This window comes from Scyliorhinus canicula, chromosome 16 (assembly GCF_902713615.1).
Source record: "Scyliorhinus canicula chromosome 16, sScyCan1.1, whole genome shotgun sequence".
NCBI lineage: Eukaryota > Metazoa > Chordata > Chondrichthyes > Carcharhiniformes > Scyliorhinidae > Scyliorhinus > Scyliorhinus canicula.
Genome location: NC_052161.1, coordinates 20,607,261 through 20,630,390, shown reverse-complemented (window position 1 = coordinate 20,630,390; position 23,130 = coordinate 20,607,261). Strand labels below are relative to the sequence as shown.

At 49.1% G+C, this 23,130-nt stretch overlaps 1 protein-coding gene across 2 annotated transcripts in view; it reads left to right on the top strand.

Moving 5' to 3' along the window:
• LOC119979396 overlaps window positions 1-23,130 on the top strand; it is a 340,254-nt gene that overhangs the window by 102,425 nt on the left and 214,699 nt on the right. For both annotated transcript variants that reach the window (XM_038821550.1, XM_038821551.1), the window contains exons 9-11: window positions 10,198-10,276; window positions 17,105-17,223; window positions 17,890-18,015. In XM_038821550.1, coding sequence (XP_038677478.1) covers window positions 10,198-10,276; window positions 17,105-17,223; window positions 17,890-18,015 — 324 coding nt within the window. The remainder of the gene's footprint in view (window positions 1-10,197; window positions 10,277-17,104; window positions 17,224-17,889; window positions 18,016-23,130) is intronic.

Below are 23,130 nucleotides of genomic sequence, written 5' to 3'. Positions count from 1 at the left end.
GGTTCTAGACCCTCCATGGTTGCTAATTCAGTCCAGGTGCGGCATCAGTTTTGCTGTCGTGGAAGTCCACGAATCCTGCCCCGGCGTCACACTTAGTCTCAAGAACGGGGAATCCCGCCCCTTGTGTACAATGGATTTGCAAATTTGCATTTAGTACTTTAAATCTAAATGGGAAAAATTATTTGACTGTTCTTAAGATCTTCCCACTACAGTCAAATATGATATTTTCCACATCAAATATACTGAAAAGTAAATCAGTAAAATCTGAATTTTTTGATTTGTTCAATTATGGTGAGATTTTCAAAATAAAAAAGATTCTCTCAGGTTATTCTTCACTCATCGGGCGCGATTCTCCGCAACGGCCGATGCCAGCATGAAACCCGGAGTGTTTCATGACGGCGTCGGAGGCCGCTCCTCGCCCCCTATTCTGCTCCCCCCCCCTCCCCCCTGGGGGGGCTAGGAGCGGCGTTGCGGGGAACTCGGCCGCCGGGCCTTGACGCTGGCGTCAAGGCGGTGCGGCGATAATGACCCGGCCGGCGGCGCCTAAGTGACGCGCATGCGCGGTTGCCGTCTTCCCGTCCGCTGCCCCGCAAGACGTGGCGTCTTGATCTTGCGGGGCGGCGAAGGGGAAAGAGTGTGTCTCTTAGAGACGCCGGCCCGACAATCGGTGGGCACCGATCGCGGGCCAGTCCCCTCCCGAGCATGGCCGTGGTGCTCGATCCCCTCTTCGCCCCCCACAGACCCCAAACTTACCTGGTCGCTGCCGGCGTGAACAGATCAGGAACGTCAGGCCGCTGGGCCCAACCGGGCCGGAGAATCGCAGGTCGCCGTGAAAAAAACGGCGACCCGCGATTCTCTGAGCAGCGTGTCACAAAACACGACACGAATTTTGGGGGGGTGGGAGAATCGCGAGGGGGTGCCAGAGTGGCCCTCCCACGATTCTCCCATCCGGCCTGGGGAGCGGAGAATCGCGCCCATCATATTTCTGTTGCAATTGAACCACTTATTTCATGTATATTAAGGTTACTCAATTAACATGCTGCATGAACAAATAAAACCACAGGAATGTGATGAAATTAAGTATTACATCATTGTAATATTAAATTCTGATATACTTTATTGATATAATCCTCAGACGTCCATTTGGACTGCAGATACCTCTTAACCTTTTTGGTGTGTGCAGCTCCAGCCAAACAAATTGAGAGTTTCCATGCTGTGCGAAATTAATCCAGAGTTTTGTCAATCAAAAGTCGAACAATCAGGTCCTTAACTGCAAGTAAGATAACTAAAAAGTAATCACGTGTGCAGAATGTGATTAGCATTAGGAGATAGGATTGGTCAAAAACTCCAATACCATTTGATAAAATCATGTGATTAGCATTGGTCAATGAGGCACAAACACCAATTTGTTTTCTCATTATAGGTTCTTTATTATTTATACACTAACCTGCTGTACTATAGTCCGATGTTGTTCTGGCATTTATTTGTAAGTAACAGTTGAAAGGAAACCCTCTAAAATGAATTTTGCAAACATTCGTGCATTATTGAAAAGGTCAATCACTGTGCTTTCATTGTTTATTTTTAATGTGTAGATGTAGTCCGTATAAATGTTAAAAGTGACTTAGCATGAAATATGACGGTAATAACCTGTGGAAACATGCTGTTTGTTACAGCTTGCTGTTGACTTTAGTGTGGTTCACAGAGATTCCTCTTGAAACCTGGCCCCAGGCCTCAGTAGAGATTGGCAGGGAAGCAAAGCAATGACAATTAACCAGGAAAAATGAAAATTCTGTGAGAACAAATTTCTCTGTGATGAATACATTATTAATCTTATTAATCCCACTCACTTATTGCAATGCAAGGAAACAGTCCATGGTATCGGCTGCTTCGAATGCTCACTTCACCGTACTGCCAAACAGATTTGTGACATTGCAATGACTATACACATGCAAGATTTTATATTCGTTTTGTAAGCTAATTGGCAGTGCTTAGTCCTGTGGTGTACTGATTTTTCTTTCTGTGTATCATTTGAAAGGAAAATCCCCATTATTAAAGCAATGGTGAACCAAAGATTTCCCCCCACAAGCAGAATTAAATGGCACAGCATTTGCAAGAGCCACCATAAACTGCTGCAAATGGCACTTTATCTATGGAGGCAGACAGAGAGGCCCTACAGAGACAACACTATATACGTAGGATATTAATGTACATTTTGTTATCTGGTAATGCTATGTGGTTACAATATGTTGATTAAATTTGTGCAGTATGTTTGCACAAAATAAAGTAAACATGTAGTCCCTTTGATGCAATGCCACCAGTGTTCAAAATTCCTACCACAACAAAAATTGTTTTACCATGTATTTTGCTCTGTTAGTCAACCGAACCATTCCAATAAGAACATAGATGTCTCATAATTGCAACCAGGGAGCCTTGGCAGAAAATGCTCTTGTTTGCGAATGGGCATCAGGGATTTCCCACAGCTATTGCACACTGCAGCATACTTGCTACATAACTGATATTCATAAATGTATACAAGAGGTATAAATTGGACTTTGCTGCATCTGTTAAAAGGGCATAAATCAAGTGCAACCTGGCTTAATTTCAAAGGTAGGCACCTTGGGTGTCAAAACATCCAGAGCAAAATTGGGTCAGGTTATTTTTCAGGCATCCCTGGCAGTTGCCAGTGACCGGTGTTAGGTCCTTCATCTGCATTGTGGCTGGCTCAGAATCCGCTCCTTGTTTTTCTGGTTCACCTGTAAGTATAATGTACTATTTAACATTATATTGTTCTTTTATACCTTTCTGCTAAAGGGTTATTGTTAAATTAACTAGTTGCTGCTGAATGTAATGTTTCCAGTTGTTCCATTCTGTATTTGGCTTCCATTGACATTTGTTTTAGTTCTGTCTGGTAACTTGTTGCTGTTGTTTTCCGATTCACAGTTTATGGTAAATATCTCTGCTTGAAATTTATTATCTCTGCTTTCTAATACGGTTTTTGAAGTTCTTACATTGAGATATTTGGTTCAACCCTTTACTTGTTAAAGCATACTTTTTTTACTGGGGAGATATCTGGAAATGATAGATCAAAGTTTACATCAAAATCTCTTTGCATAATTGCTGTATTGTGGATGTCTGTCATTTTTAAATTGTGGTTACTTAATGCCCTGTTTTAAGTTGTGATTGGTCTGTTGTATGGTTGCTATAGAAACAGCAGCGTGAAGCTGTTGTGAGAAGATAGGCAAGGACCTATAATACTGGTATTTGTGGATAGTGTTTAACATTTTTGAAAATTTAATGAGGGTTATGTTATGGGATATTGGGGTTTCTGTTTTAATGGGAAATGAATCAAGTTTAAAAAAGAAAGTAAATTGCAGCATTTATAATGGGCATGAGTTAACGGGGAAAACGGAGTCCCGTTTTGGCCGCGATTAGCGGGGCGTTTCCTGGCACGTGCAACATCGGGAACGACCCCGCTTTCAAACGGGACTTTTTTTGGCATCTGTGAGGAACGCCCCACCTAGGCTGCGTTTACCTTCATTTCCTGCACTGACCGGCTCAGCTCCTCAGTGCAGGAAGAGATTGGGGTGCCATTCTAAATGCCCACCTGATCTCTCGCACCCCCCGCCCCGTGACCTCTGGATCACCCAACTTACCAGTTAGTGGTCACTCAAGCCCCTCCTCATAAAGGCCTGGCACCCCCGGACCCAATCCCAGGTAACCTGGCACCATGGCAGTGCCCCTGCCAGCCTGACAGTGCCACCCAGGCTCCTTGGCAGTGCCAGGTTGAGAATGCCAGGATGCCCAAGTGACACTGCCAAGGTGCCTGGATGGCATTGGGAGTGCCAGGGTGCCACCCTGCTGAGAGCCCGACCACCCGGGAGCCTCCGATGGCCTTGGAGACCCCCCAAGTGCCGTTGCACCTGGTCCACGTTTGTGTGGACCAGTACTAAACGGCACCATGGCGATGTCCCAGGCGCTGGCTTTAGTTCCCGGGCATTGGGAGAATCCGGCACCGACATATTTAAGTGAGGCTAACTGCTCACTGAAATATGTAGATTTGGTGAGGGTGAGATCCAGATCGCGACGTTTCATGAGATCTCATTAAATCTCGTGAGGTGTTCGGAACGTTATAAATCCAGCTAGAGGCCTCTCACAAGATTTAACAGCCTTGTTGCGTCACCGAGTCAGGCCCGATGAAGCCATTCAATTGCGACCTATATCTCTGGCTCAGAGTGATGATTTCCATGTCTAGGAATTCACTTTCAACAATCACTGGTGGTAATCATAGAATACAATGTACAGTGCAGATAGAGGCCATTCGGCCTGTCAAGTCCTCATCAGCCTTGGAAAGAACACCCGACTTAGGCCCACATAAGGGCCAAAGCTACTCTCAAAATTTAGAAACAAGGGAACATATAAAGTAAGTTTTAAGTGCTTTTAACGTCTTGTGGACTCCTCAAGTGCATCTGCTCTTCCACTTCATTTCACCGTTTTATTGATGGGCTTTACACAAAGCAAATTATAAATCAACTATCATTACAGGCAAAGAAGGTTTAAACCTTAGAGAGAAGAAGAAACTAATAGAGCCAAATATATATTTATAACATAGTGTCTGTGACTATTGGTCTGTTGTTCTCTTCCTGACGAGTGTTTTTTAAAATCTCATGTGTTCTCCTTTAATAATGGGTTATTTTCTACTTTTGCATACCTAGTAGAACCCTACCAAACACCCAGATAATGAGCACAGTCACCTGTGACTCAGAAGATAAACTAGAAGAATATTTCTACTTTTGTTATTCATCAGTTATATAATGCAAAACATTCTCCACAATTAAAATCTTCTTAACAACGCAACCGCATGACCGCAAAAAAACAGATCAAGTCATGATGTACTGAGCAGCAGCAGAGTAAATAGAACCCCCTCTGACACTGCTCCACAACCCCGTCTACACTGCTCTGCGACCCCCTCTACACTGCTCCATGACCCCCTCTGACACTACTCCACGACCCCTTCTACACTGCTCTGCGACCCCCTCTGACACATCTCCACGACCACCTCTACACTGCTCAGTGACCTCCTCTGACACTGCTCCATGACCCTCTCTGACCTTGCTCCACGACCCCATCTGACACAGCTCCACGACCCCCTCTGACCCTGCTCCACGACCCCCTCTGACACTGCTCCACAACCCCCTCTGACACTGCTCCAGAACCCCCTCTGTCACTGCTCCACAACCCCCTCTGTCACTGCTCCACAACCCCCTCTGTCACTGCTCCACAACCCCCTCTGTCACTGCTCCACAACCCCCTCTGACACTGCTCCGTAACCCCCTCTGACACTGCTCCACAACCCCCTCTGTCACTGCTGCACAACCCCCTCTGTCACTGCTCCACAACCCCCTCTGACACTGCACAGCGACCCCCTCTGACACTGCTCCACAACCCCCTCTGACACTGCTCCACAACCCCCTCTGTCACTGCTCCACAACCCCCTCTGACACTGCTCCACAACCCCCTCTGTCACTGCTCCACAACCCCCTCTGTCACTGCTCCACAACCCCCTCTGACACTGCTGCATAACCCCCTCTGACACTGCTCCATAACCCCCTCTGACACTGCTCCACAACCCCCTCTGACACTGCTCCACAAGCCCCTCTGTCACTGCTCCACAACCTCCTCTGACGCTGCTCCATAACCCCCTCTGTCACTGCTCCGCAACCCCCTCTGTCACTGCTCCATAACCCCCTCTGAAACTGCTCCATAACCCCCTCTGACACTGCTCCATAACCCCCTCTGACACTGCTCCATAACCCCCTCTGACACTGCTCCTTAACCCCCTCTGACACTGCCCCACAAGCCCCTCTGTCATTGCTCCACAACCCCCTCTGTCACTGCTCCGCAACCCCCTCTGACACTGCTCCACAACCTCCTCTGACACTGCTCCACAACCCCTTCTACACTGCTCCACAACCCCCTCTGACACTGTTCCGCAACCTCCTCTGACACTGCTCCATAACCCCCTCTGTCACTGCTCCACAACCCCCTCTGACACTGTTCCGCAACCTCCTCGGACACTGTTCCGCAACCCCCTCTGTCACTGCTCCACAACCCCCTCTGACACTGCTCCACAACCCCCTCTGTCACTGCTCCACAACCCCCCCCCGACACTGCTCCACAACCCCCTCTGACACTGCTCCACAACCCCCTCTGTCACTGCTCCACAACCCCCTCTGTCACTGCTCCACAACCCCCTCTGACACTGCTCCACAACCTCCTCTGACACTGCTCCACAACCTCCTCTGACACTGCTCCACAACCTCCTCTGACACTGCTCCGCAACCCCCTCTGTCACTGCTCCACAACCTCCTCTGACACTGCTCCGCAACCCCCTCTGTCACTGCTCCACAACTCCCTCTGACACTGCTCCACAACCCCCTCTGACACTGCTCCACAACCCCCTCTGTCACTGCTCCACAACCCCCCCCCCCGACACTGCTCCACAACCCCCTCTGACACTGCTCCACAACCCCCTCTGTCACTGCTCCACAACCTCCTCTGTCACTGCTCCACAACCCCCTCTGACACTGTTCCACAACCCCCTCTGACACTGCTCCGCAACCCCCTCTGTCACTGCTCCACAACCTCCTCTGACACTGCTCCACAACCCCCTCTGACACTGCTCCGCAACCCCCTCTGTCACTGCTCCACAACCCCCTCTGACACTGCTCCGCAACCCCCTCTGTCACTGCTCCACAACCTCCTCTGACACTTCTCCGCAACCCCCTCTGTCACTGCTCCACAACCCCCTCTGACACTGCACAGCGACACCCTCTGACACTGCTCTACAACCCCCTCTGACACTGCTCCGCAACCCCCTCTGTCACTGCTCCACAACCCCCTCTGACACTGTTCCACAACCCCCTCTGACACTGCTCCGCAACCCCCTCTGTCACTGCTCCACAACCTCCTCTGACACTGCTCCACAACCTCCTCTGACACTGCTCCGCAACCCCCTCTGTCACTGCTCCACAACCCCCTCTGACACTGCTCCGCAACCCCCTCTGTCACTGCTCCACAACCTCCTCTGACACTTCTCCGCAACCCCCTCTGTCACTGCTCCACAACCCCCCCTCTGACACTGCACAGCGACACCCTCTGACACTGCTCTACAACCCCCTCTGACACTGCTCCGCAACCCCCTCTGTCACTGCTCCACAACCTCCTCTGACACGGCTCCACAACCCCCTCTGTCACTGCTCCACAACCTCCTCTGACACGGCTCCACAACCCCCTCTGTCACTGCTCCACAACCCCCCCTCTGACACTGCACAGCGACCCCCTCTGACACTGCTCTACAACCCCCTCTGACACTGCTCCGCAACCTCCTCTGTCACTGCTCTACAACCCCCTCTGACACTGCTCCGCAACCCCCTCTGACACTGCTCCACAACCCCCTCTGACACTGCTCCACAACCCCCTCTGACACTGCTCCACAACCCCCTCTGACACTCTTCCACAACCCCCTCTTACACTGTTCCACAACCCCCTCTGACACTGTTCCGCAACCCCCTCTGTCACTGCTCCACAACCCCCTCTGACACTGCTCCGTAACCCCCTCTGTCACTGCTCCACAACCCCCTCTGACACTGCTCCACAACCCCCTCTGACACTGCTCCACAACCCCCTCTGACACTGCTCCACAACCCCCTCTGTCACTGCTCCACACCCCCCCCCCGACACTGCTCCACAACCCCCTCTGTCACTGCTCCACAACCCCCTCTGACACTGCTCCACAAACCCCACTGACACTGCTCCACAACCTCCTCTGACACTGCACAGCGACCCTCTCTGAAACTGCTCCCCAACCCCCTCTGACACTTCTCCACAACCCCCTCTGACACTTCTCCACAACCCCCTCTGACACGGCTCCACAACCCCCTCTGACACGGCTCCACAACCCCCTCTGTCACTGCACAGCGACTCCCTCTGTCACTGCTCCACAACACCCTCTGACACTGCTCCACAACCCCCTCTGACACTGCTCAGTGATCCCCTCTGACACTGCTCTATGACCCTCTCTGACACTGCTCCCTAACCCCCTCTGACACTGCTCCACAACCTCCTCTGTCACTGCTCGACATCCCCCTCTGACACTGCTCCACAACCCCCTCTGACACTGCTCCACGACCCCCTCTGACACTACTCCACAAACTCCTCTGACACTGCTCCACAACCCCCTCTGACACTGCTCCACAACCCCCACTGACACTGTTCCAGAACCCTCTCTGACACTGCTCCACAACCTCCTCTGAGACTGCACAGCGACCCTCTCTGACACTGCTCCACAACCCCCTCTGACACTGCTCCACAACCCCCTCTGACACTGCTCCACAGCCCCCTCTGACACGGCTCCACAACCCCCTCTGACACGGCTCCACAACCCCCTCTGTCACTGCTCCACAACACCCTCTGTCACTGCTCCACAACCCCCTCTGACACTGCTCCACAACCCCCTCTGACACTGCTCAGTGATCCCCTCTGACACTGCTCTATGACCCTCTCTGACACTGCTCCCTAACCCCCTCTGACACTGCTCCACAACCTCCTCTGTCACTGCTCGAAGACCCCCTCTGACACTGCTCCACAACCCCCTCTGACACTGCTCCACGACCCCCTCTGACACTACTCCACAAACTCCTCTGACACTGCTCCACAACCTCCTCTGACACTGCTCCATAACCCCCTCTGACACGGCTCCACAACCCCCTCTGACACTGCTCCACAACCTCCACTGTCACTGCTCCACAACCCCCTCTGACACAGCTCCACAACCTCCTCTAACTCTGCTCCACAACCCCCTCTGACACTGTTCCACAACCTCCTCTGACACTGCTCCACAACCCCCTTCACTGCTCCACAACCTCCTCTGACACTGCTCCACAACCTCCTCTGACACTGCTCCACAACCTCCTCTGACACTGCTCCACAACCTCCTCTGACACTGCTCCACAGCCTCCTCTGCCATTGCTCCGCAACCCCCTCTGACATTGCTCCGCAACCCCCTCTGACACTGCTCCGCAACCCCCTCTGACACTGCACAGCGACCCCCTCTGACACTGCTCCGCAACTCCCTCTGACACTGCTCCGCAACTCCCTCTGACACTGCTCCACAACCCCCTCTGACACTGCTCCACAGCCCCCTCTGACACTGCTCCACAAGCCCCTCTGACACTGCTCCACAACCCCCTCTGACACTGTTCCACAACCCCTTCTACACTGCTCAGTGATCCCCTCTGACACTGCTCTATGACCCTTTCTGACACTGCTCCACACCTCCTCTGAATCTGCTCCACAACCCCCTGTTCACTATTCAATAAATCCCTCTGATTCATCACACTTGCTGAAGAGCTGGTAGGGCACTCTGTATTTTGCAGTCAATGATGAAGCAATGGCACTCTCCCCGATCTCATAGAGAACTGCCCAGGAGATCTGGTGATTTCTGTGGCATTTATTTCACATGTCCCAACGTTCGTTTGAATTTGGCATCAAGCCAAGAAGATGTCCCGGGCCCCGAAACAGTGATGTCATCAAACTGGGTAAGTAGCCAATCGCACTGAAATATTCTCATACACTGCAAACCCAGGAAGTATCCTTCACTTTTTATTACACAATTTTACAGAGAGTGGAATAAAGATTGGGACATACAGATGGGAAATGTATTTAACCAATTTGTGTTTTTTTATCTGAATGAAGAAATTTGACATTATTCAACGCAGTTTTTAGGGTCAGAGATGTTGTTCAGAAGTGAACAACATTCTGTTGAAAACCAAGTGGCATTTCATTCAGCAAGGTGTAACGTTTTATGGGATTTTTATAGTGATACTAATAGTGTAAAGAGATAAGTTCTAGTCAATTTTGTGATTTATAATTGATTCTAGTTGGGGAGTACCTTGACACCCCATGGAGAAGTGTAGAATCACTCAAGACAGTTTGTCACTTTTGGGTTTTGTGTTCAATTGACTCCAGGTGTTGTTGTTAGTTTCAAAGGAATAAATGATAATTGAACACTTGACACTTTCACCATTATTATTACAGCAAAGTCCGGAACATTGTCCAGGTATCTAGAATTGATCTTCTTATTCCAGAGTTTTTTTCAAACTTATTTGGTCAGCTTCCTGTCTGCTTTTTGACTTCCAGACTCATTTACGTTCGTGCATTGAGGCTGCCAAACAGCTGGAGAATCAGCTTTTGCAAGTTCAGACCAGTGGCTTCGAAGGTCAGTCAGCCTGTATTTTTATTTATTTTCTCACTATAAAAATTCCTTGTAAAACAGATCATCAGCATCCTTTATAATTGTCGTTTAAATGTGAGCATCATTGGTGAGGCAAGTATTTAATGCCCCATTCCTCATTGTCCTCAAAAGATTGATGGTGAGTCACCATCTTGAAGTCCACATGGTGTAGATACATTTGCAGTGCTGCCAAAGAGGGAATCCAAGATCTTGACCCAGTGACAGTGAACGGTTGGCAATATAGTATGTGGCTTGGAGGGGAATGTAAAGGTGGTGATGTTTCCATCCATTTTCCGCCCTTGTTCTTTCAGGATATAAGGTTTGTTGAAGGAGCCTTGGCAATTTGCTGCAGGGCATCTTGTGGTTGGTACTCACTGCATGCTACTGTATTCCCATGGTGGAGGGAGTGAATGTCTATAATGGCGGATGGGATGTTAAATCAGCGGGCTGCTTTCTACTGGATGGTATTGAGCTCTTGATTGCAACTAGAGCTGCACTCATTGAGGCAAATAGAGAATATTCCATCACACTCCTGACTTGTAGTGGGTTGGCGGGCTTTGAGGAGTCTGAAGGTACTTTACTCTTTGCTGAATTTCCTGCCTCTGTCCTGCTCTTGTAGCTACATTCTTAAACTATTTAAAATTATCTTTTCCTTCTGAAGATTGAAAGAATAGTGTCCAATACGGTTCTGTTAGCTCAGCCTACATTGTCCTGAATTTGCAATTCAGGGGTAATATACAGTTAACCCCAAATTCAATAGTCCTCCTTCAACACTGACCCTATCAGAGTTTACATGGTGAATGGGAAGATATCTCATTTACTAGAGCCAGGTGATTGGAAGGTCTAGTATGGGTGCATCCCCAGGACCCAACTGCCCATTTCAGCCAGAAGTGGTGGTGGTGGTGTAAGCAAGTGGCAGTAGTGGCTTTCTCAGAACCATGCTCTCACACCCTTCCTCGAACAACCGAGGCTGGGAATTCTGTGGCAAGTACTTGCCACCTTACTGCCCAAACCCTGTCCGCCATGAAAAACAAACAAGCCAAGAATATGGTAGAATACACTCCACATGCTTGGATGAATGCATCTCGAACAAAATCAAGCTCAACACCAACCACTCAGCCCCTTGACAACAGGGTAGATATGGCTGTGGAGGCTGGATGTGGGGTTGTTGGTGGTGGAGGAGGTGGTATGCGAGCAGGTGAGGACTGCCATTCGAGGGTATGTGGAGCTAATCAACATAGTGGAGGTCACAACCACCACGCTGTGGGAGGCATTCAAGGAAATTGTGTTCAGTTTTGGTCTCCTTACTTGAGAAAGGACGTACTGGCGCTGGAGGGTGTGCAGAGGAGATTCACTAGGTTAATCCCAGAGCTGAAGGGGTTGGATTATGAGGAGAGGTTGCGTATACTGGGACTGTACTCGTTGGAATTTAGAAGGATGAGGGGGGATCTTATTGAAACATATAAAATTATGAAGGGAATCGATAGGATAGATGCGGGCAGGTTATTTCCACTGGCGGGTGAAAGCAGAACTAGGGGGCATAGCCTCAAAATAAGGGGAAGTAAATTTAGGACTGAGCTTAGGAGGAACTTCTTCACCCAAAGGGTTGTGAATCTATGGAATTCCTTGCCCAGTGAAGCAGTAGAGGCTCCTTCATAAAATGTTTTTAAGATAAAGATAGATAGTTTTTTGAAGAATAAAGGGATTAAGGGTTATGGTGTTCGGACCGGAGAGTGGAGCTGAGTCCACAAAAGATCAGCCATGATCTCATTGAATGGTGGAGCAGGCTCGAGGGGCCAGATGGCCTACTCCTGCTCCTAGTTCTTATAAGGCAGTGGTCAAGTGAGAGTTCATTTCAATTCAGGTGCGCAGGGAGAAAGCGGAGTGGGCAGAGATGACAAGACTGGTAGACACGATTCTGAGCATGGACAGGAGGTATTCGGAGGTCCCAGAGGTAGGGCTGTTGAAGGAGAGGAAGAGGTTCCAGATGGATCTTGGGTTAGTATCTACGGGGAAGGCAGTGGGGCAGGATGGGCAGTGTATGAGTACAGAGAGAAGGCGAGCAGGATGCTAGCCCACCAGTTGAGGAAGTAAGAGGCAGCGAGGGAGATTGACAAAGTAAAGGATGATAAGGATAGGGTGGTGTTGGACCCGGAGAGGGTGCATGCTGTGCTTGAGGTTTGAGGCGTTCTACAGAAGGCTATACGAGTCGGAGCCCCTGGCCCGGGGTGGAGCCGGGGGGGGGGGGGGGGGGGGGGTGGATGCGGCAGTTTTTGGAATGACTGGAATTTCCCAAAGTACAGGAGGGGCTGTTTTAGAGATTGGGTGCTAGAATTGGGTTGAGGGAGGTGATGGACAGTATGGGGGCGGTACAGGCGGCGAAGGCACCAGGTCCGGACGGGTTCCCAGTGGAGTTTTAGAAAAGGTTTGAGGCGGACCTGGGGCCACTGCTGGTGAGGGCTTATAATTAGGCAAGGGAAAGGGGAGATCTCCCCCCTACACTGTCGAAGGCTTCCATCTCCCTGATTTTAAAAAAGGACAAGGATCTGGAGCAGTGTCAGTCATACCGCCTGATATTGTTGCTGAATGTAGACGCCAAGCTATTGGCTAAGGTGTTGGCCATGCGAATCGAGGACTGCATCCCAGTACTGATAAGCGTTGATGAAATGGGGTTTGTGAAGGGGAGGCAGTTGACCCTGGACATGAGGACGGTGCTTAATGGAATCAAGATGCCTTTCAAGGGGCTGGAGGTGGAGGTAGTGGTGGCAATACACGTGGAGAAGGCGTTTGACTGGGTGGTGTGGGTATATTTGTGGGAAGTGTTTGGGCAGTTCCGGTTCGGGCAGGGATTTGTGGACTGGGTCCAGTTGCTGTACAAGGCGGCGGTCGCCAGTGTGTGGACGAACCGAGTATGTTCGGGTATTTTGGGCTGCATCGGGGGAAGAGGCAGGGGTGTCCGCTTGCCCAATTGCTCTTCACTTTGGCAGTAGAGCTGTTGGCAATGGCGCTGAGGCCAAGGTTTCTGATCGTATTTCAGAACATCGCAATCTTCGTCCCAAAGTCGTTTTTCAAGAAGATTAGCGTACACTGGAGGAGGTAGATGTTCTGAGGAAGGATGTATTAGCAATTTTGAAAATCCTTAGGGTCGACAAGTCCCCTGGGCCAGATGGGATATATCCTAGGATTCTTTGTGAGGCAAGGGATGAGATTACAGAGTCTTTGGCTTTGATCTTTGGGTCCTCACTGTCCACGGGGATAGTGCCAGAGGACTGGAGAGTGGCGAATGTTGTTCCTCTGTTCAAGAAAGGGACTAGGAATGACCCTGGTAATTATAAGCTGGTTAGCTTTACTTCGGTGGTCGGTAAGTTAATGGAAAAGGTCTGAAGGATAGGATTTATGACCATTTGGAAAGATGCAGCTTAATCCGGGATAGTCAACACGGGTTCGTGAAGGGTAAGTCTTGCCTCACAAATTTGATTGAATTCTTTGAGTAGGTAACTAAGTGTGTAGATGAAGGTAGAGCAGTTGATGTCGTATACATTAGGAAGGCGTTTGATAAGGTTTCCCATGGTCGGCTCATGAATAAAGTAAGGAGGCGTGGGATAGAGGGGAATTTGGCCAATTGCATAAGTAACTGGCTATCACATAGAAGACAGAGGGTGGTGGTGGATGGAAAATGGAGACCAGTTACCAGCGGTATGCCACAAGGATCAGTGCTGGGTTCTCTGCTATTTGTGATTTTTATCAATGACTTGGAGGAAGGGGCTGAAGGGTGGGTCAGTAAATTTGCTGATGACACCAAGATTGGTGGAGTAGTGGATGAGGTGGAGGGCTGTTGTAGGCTGCAGAGACACATTGATAGGATGCGAGGTGATTCATTTTTGGTAGGAATAATTTGAATGCGGATTACAGGGTCAACGGCAGGGTTCTGAGGAATGTGGAGGAACAGAGAGATCTTGGGGTTCATGTCCACAGATCTCTGAAGGTTGCCACTCAAGTGGATAGAGCCATGAAGAATGCCTATAGTGTGTTAGTGTTTATTAACAGGGGGCTTGAGTTTAAGAGCCGTGGGGTTATGCTGCAACTGTACATGACCCTGGTGAGACCACATTTGGAGTATTTTGTGCAGTTCTGGTCACCTCACTATAGGAAGGTTGTGGAAGCATTGGAAAGGGTGCAAAGGAGATTTACCAGGATGCTGCCTGGTTTGGATAGGTCTGATGAGGAAAGGTTGAGGGAGCTAGGGCTTTTCTCTTTGGAGCGGAGGAGGATGAGAGGTGACTTAATCGAGATTTATAAGATGATGAGAGGGATAGATAGAGTGGACATTCAGAGACTATTTCCTTGGGTGGATGTAGCTGTTACAAGGGGGCATAACTATAAGGTTCAGGGTGGGAGATATAGAAGGGATGTCCGAGGTAGATTCTTTACTCAGAGAGTGGTTAGGGTGTGGAATGGACTGCCTGCTGTGATAGTGGAGTCGGACACTTTAGGAACTTTCAAGCGGTTATTGGATAGGCACACGGAGCAAACCAGAATGACAGGGAGTGGGATAGCTTGATCTTGGTTTCGGACAAGGCTCGGCACAACATCGCGGGCCAAGGGGCCTGTTCTGTGCTGTACTGTTCTATGTTCTATGTTAATGCACTGATCTCTGGGTTTGTGTGGGCGGGGAAGACACCGCGAGACAGGAGGGTTTTCCTGGAGCGGGGGGTGGGGGGGGGTTGGTTTAGCGTTGCCGAACATGGTGAACTACGACTGGGCGGTGAACATTGCAATTGTTAGGAAATGGTGTGTGTGTGTGTGTGGAAGGAAGAGGGGGGAGGGTGGGGTTGGATGGAGGTGGGATGTGTAGGGGAGCATGTTTGAGGGCTTTGTTGTCAGTGCCTCTGCCATTCTTGCCGGCCAGGTACTCCTTGAGCCCAGTGGTGGTATTGGCCCTCAGGGTGTGGGGGAGTGGAGGCTGCTTTTGGGACTGGAGGGGTGCCTCAGAGTGGGCACTGATCTGTGACAACCATATGTCTGCTCCGCGGATGTTGGATGTGAGGTTTTGGGGGTGACAACAAGCAGGGATCGGGCAATTTGGAAACCTATTCATTGGGGGCAGGTTTGCAAGGTTGGAGGGTCTGGAGGAAGAGTACGAGCTGCCCAGAAGGAATGGTTTTAGGTACCCGCAGGTCCGGGATTTTGTAAAGAGAGAGGTGCCGTCCTTTGCTGGGCAGCCGCCTCTGGGGTTGTAGGATAAGTTACTGTCGAGGGATGAGATGGGGGAAGGGAAGGTGATCAAGGCCTAAAAGGAGTTGATGGATTGGGAGGGGACCCTGGTGGAGGAGGAGCTGGAAAGGGAGGTGGAAGCCGGGCCACCTCGCACATTGCCACCCAGTCCACAAATCCCTGCCCGAACCCGAACTGCCCAAACACTTGCCACAAATACACCCACACCACCCAGTCAAATGCCTTCTCCCCGTCCATCGCGGAGGGTTAATGCGTCCTTGTCTTGTGTGAGGTCAAGCTTCATTCAATTTAAAGTAGTCCATAGGACACATATGACAGTAGCAAGGATGAGTAGGTTTTTTGAGGGGGTAGATGGTAGGTGTGGGCAATGTGTGAGGTGGCCCGCGAATTCCGTCCACATGTTTTGGGCATGTCCGAAGCTGAAGCGGTTTTGGCAGGGGTTCGCGGACGTAATGTCCGAGGTGCTGGGGTTGCAGGTCGCCCTTGTAATGTATAGTGCCAGTATAGTAAAGGGTTAACATCTGAAACTATGTGTAAATCAAATGTATAGTGCCAGTATAGTAAAGGGTTAACATCTGAAACTATGTGTAAATCAAACATTAGATGGTGTTACTAATTCACTGTATATAAGAAAGCATCTCTAGGAATTCTGGGAGAAGCTGAAGAGAACATGATGAGAGCAGAGTGAAAGTTGAATAGAGATATATAGCACAAGGTCAAGTTATAGCGTAGTTTAATAGTTAGATAGAATATTGATTGCTGTACTACAGATTCAATATCATTAGTTTAGTATCTAACAACGTAGAGTGGCGAACTTCATTTAGTTTAGTAGTGTTAATTAAATTTGTTTTGATTCAAACTTCTTATTTTTATATTCTTTGGCATCACTACATATCTGGCTATCTTGGAGAAAAGGCAAGGAATATGACAGCCCCGAGTCCAGAAGTGGTGATATTTGAGGTGTCGGAAGACTCTGGAGTCCAGGGGGCGAGAGATGCCTATGTCTTTGCCTTTGCCTCCCTGATAGCCCGGAGACGGATTTTGCTCGGGTGGAGTGACTCGGAGCCCCCGAAAGTGGGAATGTGGGTGAGCGACCTGGCGGACTTCCTGAAGCTGGAGAAGGTCAAGTTCGTCCTGAGGGAGTCAGTCGATGGGTTCACTCGAAGATGGAAGCCATTTATTGATTTCTTTCAGGAGGTTTGAGGGGTCTGCAGAGGGGAGGAATTGGGGGGGGGGGGGGGGGTATGGGGGATTAAAATGGAGAAAGCAGGATGGGAGAAGGGGGCGGGATTAGTGGAGCAGAAGGAGAGCGGATGTCGGCTGTTTATAATGTTTTATGATTTTTTTCATCTGTTTTTTTGCATATATAAAAATGCCTTGAATAAAATATTTAAAAAATAATAAATAAATGCTTCCTTCTTTGTTGTGCTGCAGATATATCCTTTTTGCAGAAGCAAACAGTCTTTTCTTTACGTATCACCAAACACATTACTTTTGTTCCAATCTATCCTGGGACACTTCATCATACCAGTGGAAATCAGATTATTTCTATTCATTTTTAATTGGTGTTTTTCGCAGATTTTGATTTATACTTGGAAAATCACAAGACTTGGCTGGCTTCCAAGAAGTTCCAGAATAACAGAGATGACCCTGCTTATTGTGTTGAGGAACTTGAAATACAAACTATAAATAAAGAAGTAAGCAGTTTAATATTTTCATGTTTAACCTTGAGGGAGACACTGCAGAAGCATGTGTTGTCTCACTCTCCACTATTATGCTGATATCTGCCAGCACCAATTTGTTCAAGTTCTTACCCTGGTATCGTGCCATTCAAGAAGAAGAGGAATTGGTTTTATTTAATTCCACCCCCCCCTTTCAGCAATGTTTCAATGTGCTGTTTTCTCCCTCTACAAATCTGCACCTTGTTAACAATAATCTCTAGAGCATAGTTAGAAGTTTCTGAAACCTGAATTTGTGGGTTTTAGTGTAACTAATTTGAGACAATAATCCTAAAACTGGACTCAAGTACCACACATACTGATTGATTGAGCCAATATAAATATTGTTATGATAATGAATTTATATTCGATCTGTAAATAAGAACTCTGTATCGTGAAAGTTAAATAATGTCATCACTGAAATGCTGCAAATTTAGGACAGATGTGTTAATTGAAGGGAGTGCAACATAATGAGTGTACATTTGTTTTAATCTAATGAAAAGTAGCGGTTCATTAGAAATCTCTGCATTCAATCTTAATCTGCGAGACCATCTGTAATTGTAAATTGAGCAGAAACATGAGAGGATAATATCTGTAATATTTCAAACAACATTACTGGAACTCTGTGTATGGATTTGTTTTCAGTTCGCAGGAAAACAGAAGATCTTTCAGCAGTCAATGGCACAAATTGTAATAGAATTAGCCCTCGTAAATCAACACAAAGAAAGCTTGGTACAGCAGCTCAATGAACAGGAGAAGTCTCTGCACCAGGTAGAGTGACGAGAAACAATTGATGTGCAAATTAATATACATGACATATATTTGCTCAGACACGTAGACGCAAATTATCAAAGCAGATTAACACACTTTTCAAAACAAAACGGATAGAAATATGCACTTGGCTTATTTTGAATTTCAGATTCCACTTGAAAGCCAAGTTCACTGAAGCTGAACTCAAAATCTGTGGTATGTAAAATAAAGTTGGCAGTGATTCTGTTTGATGCTCCTAAGCGTTGTTGAAATAATTTAGATTGGATATGTATATATATATATCAGCAGTACAAGGCTGTCCTTTCCTCCGCCAGTGATCAACTGGAAATATCATTAGCACAAGCAAATTCAAAATACTGCAACAGCTGTAAATCAGAAATGAAAACAGAAAATGCTGGAACTACTCAATAGGTCAGGTAGCATCTGTGCAGAGAGAAACAACGTTAATATTACAGGTCAATAATATTTTGTCAGAACTGGAAAAAGTATGGGGGAGAAGTGGTAGCAATAATGGGGGATTTGTTCCTGGAGGGGCAGTTTGTGAGTTTTGGGGAGTTAGTGGAGAGGTATGGGCTCGCGCAGTCGGAGGCGGTCAGGTACTTGCAAGTCCGGAATTTTGCGAGGAAGTTTTATTCGGGTTTTCCGGTTGCGCTGCCCGCGGCATTGGTGGAGAGGTACTGTCGCTGGCCGGATTGGAGGGGGGTAATACTTGAGGTATCTATGGGAGGCTGCTGGCGGAGGACAGGGCTAGAGAGGATGAAGGTGAAAAGGGAGGAGGAGCTAGGGGGTGAAGTGGAGAAGGGGGTGCGGTGTGAGATCTTACAGAGGGTAAATGCCATGTCGGCATGTGCGATGCTCGGGCTCACACAACTGAAGGTGAAATGAAAATGAAAATCGCTTATTGTCACGAGTAGGCTTCAAATGAAGTTACTGTGAAAAGCCCCTAGTCGCCACATTCCGGCGCCTGTTCGGGAAGGCTGGTACGGGAATTGAACCGTGCTGCTGGCCTGCCTTGGTCTGCTTTCAAATCCAGCGATTTAGCCCTGTGCTAAACCAGGTGGTGCATTGTGCACACTTAACAAGGGCAGGGATGAGTTGGTGTTTGAGGGAGTAAAAGAACATAAGAACATAACATAAGAGATTGAGAACTAGGAGCAGGAGTAGGCCTTCTGGCCCTTTGAGCCTGCTCCGCCATTCAATGAGATCACGGCTGATCATTTGTGGACTCAGCTCCACTTTCCCGCCTGAACACCATAATCCTTTATTCTTCAAGAAATTATCTCTCTTTATCTTGAAAACATATTTTTAAAACGCATTTTATTCAAACTTGTATCGAAGTAGGTTACAGCAAGTAAACACCCCGGGAAACATTCTTCCCAACAATCAACTATAGTTTGTACAGATATTTCTTCTTTTTCACCCCCCCTCCCCATCACCCAGCTCCGCGCCCGCCAACCCCCTGCGACGAACAGCTCCTCAAACACGGTCACAGACATCCCCCACCTTTTCTCAAACTCCCCTGCTGAGCCCCTTAACTCATACTTTATCTTCTCTAACCGCAGGAAGTCATACAGGTCACCCGACCATGCTGCTACCCCCAGTGGCAGTGCCGACCGCCACTCCAGCAGAATTCGGCGCCATGCAATCAGAGAGGCGAAGGCCAACACATCGGCCTTCCTCCTCTCCAGGAGCTCCGGCTTCTCTGAAACCCCAAATATCGCCACCAAAGGGTCCGAGTCCACTCCCCCCTCCACTATCCTGGCTAAGACCGCGAACACTCCCGCCCAGAATCTTCCCAATTTTTCACAACCCCAAAACATGTGCGCATGATTCACTGGCCCCCGCCCACACCTCTCACACTCATCTGCTACCCCCTGAAAGAACCCACTCATTCTCACCCGAGTCATATACACCCTGTGCACCACCTTAAACTTTATCAGGCTCATCCTTGCACAAGAGGAGGTCACGTTTACCCTTCGCAGTGCCTCACTCCATACTCCCCAATTGATCTCCATTCCCAACTCCGCCTCCCATTTCTCCTTGATCACCACCCGCTCGCCTACTCTCCCAGCCACTTATATATATCCCCAATTCTTCCCTCCCCTTCCACATCCGGAAGTAGCAGTCGCTCCAGCAGGGTGTATCCCAGCAATCTAGGGAACCCCTTCCGGACCTTTCGTGCAAAGTCCCTAACCTGTAGATACCTGAACTCAATACCCCTCGGCAGCTCTACCCTCTCCCTTAGCTCCTCCAGACTGGCGAACCCTTCCTCCAAATACAAATCCCTCACCTTGACCAGCCCCACTTCCCTCCACCTCCTGTATTCACCATCCATCCCCCCGGCTCAAACCCATGATTCTCGCACAGCGGCGTTAGCACCGACATCCCTTCCACCCTAAAATGCCTCCTCAGCTGATTCCATATCTTCACCGTGGACTGCACCACTGGGCTCCCTGAATACCTACTCGGTGCCATTGGCAATGCTGCCATCACCATAGCCCTCAAACTAGACCCCTTACAAGATTCCGCCTCCATCCTAACCCACTATACCCCTTCTCCTTCCCACCACCGCTGCACCTTGTCCACATTCGCCGCCCAATAATAATGAAGCAAGTTTGGCAATGCCAACCCCCCCTGCTGCCTCTGCCTCTGTAGCAGGGTCCTCCCCACCCTCAGCACCTTCCCCACCCATACAGAGTCAGAGATGATTGTATCCACTTTCTGAAAAAAGGCCTTTGGTATAAAGATCGGGAGAGCCTGAAAGATAAACAAGAACCTCGGCAGAATATTCATTTTCACCACTTGGACCCTCCCCGACAAGTTAAGTGCAATGTATCCCACATCTTAAGATCCTCCCTGGCCTCCTCCACCAGCTTTTTTAACTTCCACTTATGGAGCTCCGTCCATTCCCTCGCTATCTGAATCCCCAAGTACCTAAACCTATCCCTCGCTACCGTAAATGGCATCCCCCCCTAAATTAGCCCGCTGTGAAAGCTCATTCACCGGGAATACATTGCTTTTCCCTACATTCAGCTTGTATCCCGAGAGCCCTCGAAACCTCCCCAACAGGCCCATAATCCTTCTCACTCCAACGGATCTGTCATCGGCATAGAGCGACACCTGATGCTCCCTCTGTCTCCTCATTATGCCCTGCCACTCTGCCGACCCCTTGAGATCCATCGGCAACAGCTCTATGGCCAACGCAAACAGCAGCGGTGACAGCGGGTACCCCTGCCTCGTACCCCTGTGTAAGTCAAAGCTTCGTGAGTTCATATCATTCGTCCTCGCTCTTGGCGCCACATACAGCAACAGCACCCATGTCACAAATCTCGGCCCAAACCCAAACCTTCCCAAAACATCAAACAAGTACCGCCACTCCACCTGATCAACTGCTTTCTCTGCGTCCATGGACACCACCACCTCCGGTACCAGAGCTCTCGACGGATTCATCACCACATTCAACAGCCGTCTTATATTACTCGCGAGCTGCCTGCCCTTCACACAGCCTGTTTGATCTTCTGCAACCACCCCGGGACACAATCCCTCATCCTCCCCGCCAACAACTTAGCCAATACTTTCACATCCGTGTTCAATAGTGATTTGGGTCTATACGATCCATATTCCACCGGATCCTTCCCTTTTTTTGGGATTAGTGTGATTACTGCCTGCTTCATCGTCTCTGGCAACTCCCCCTTCTCTTAATTAATTAATTAAACGTCCCCAGCAGATCTGGTGTCAGGTCCGCCGTAAATTCCTTATAAAATTCAGCCGGGTACCCATCTGGTCCAGGGGCCTGCCCCGACTTCATACCCCTGATACTATCCAGCACCTCCCTCAGCCCCAGGGGCTCCTCCAACGCCTGCCTCATTGCTTCTTCCACCTGGGGAAATTCCAGCTCGTCCAGAAACCACCCCATGTCCCCCTCCTCTCCTCCTGGGTCTGCCTCATAAAGTCCCTGGTAATAATCTCTAAATGCCTCATTTATCTTCCCTGGCTCTGACACCACATCCTCAGCCCCAGTCCGGATCTTCAATATTTCCCTGGACACAGCCTGCCTCTGCAGCTGTTGCGCCAGCATGCAGCTCGCCTTCTCCCCATACTCTTATTGCACCCTCTTGCCCGACACAGTTGCCCTACCGCCCTCCCCATTGTCAGCCTGTCAAATTGCCCCTGCAACTTTTTCCTCCTCGCCTATCCCTCCATGGTGGGCACCCTCGAATATTCTCTGTCCACCTCCACTATCTCGCTCACAAGACGGTCATGTTCCGCCCTCCTTTCCTTATTCGCACGATCCGTAAATGAGATAATTTCTCCCTGGACCACTGCCTTCAGTGCTTCCCAAAAAATACCCGCCGACACCTCCCCATTCTGATTTAACTCCAAATAATCCCTAATCGCCAACTGCACCTTATCACAAAAACCTCCATCTACCAACAACCCTGAGTCAAACCTCAACCCCGACCTCTGCTCACGTCCTGTACTGAACCGAATATCCAGCCAGTGGGATGCATGGTCCGAGATAACTATCCCCCCATACTCTGCCCCCTCCACCCCAACCAAAATCTCACTACAAAGTAATCAATCCTCAAATACACCTTATAGACGTGTGAAAAGAAGGAATACTTCCTTCCCCCTGCGTTCTGAAAGCGCCATGGATCCACCATACCCATCCTCTCCATAACCCCCCCCCCAACTCCCTTGCTATTCGTACCCTACCCATCGACCTGGGGCTCGATCTATCCACCCTCGGTTCCAGGACACAGTTAAAATCTCCTCCCATGATCAACTGGTACGTGGCCAAATCTGGGATCTCTGCCAGCAACCCCCTCATAAAACCCACATCATCTCAATTTGGGGCATACACATTTACCAACACTACCGGTGCCCCTTCCAATACCCCACTCACAATCACATATCTCCCACCTGGATCCCTCACCTCCTTCGCACTCTCAAATCCCATTTTTATGCTCATTAAAATCGCCACACCTCTCGATTTCAAATCAAACCCTGAGTGAAAAACCTGCCCGACCCACCTCTTCCTTAATCTAACCTGGTCCTTCACATGGAGGTGTGTCTCCTGCAAAAAGACAACCCTCACTTTCAAGCTCCTGAGGT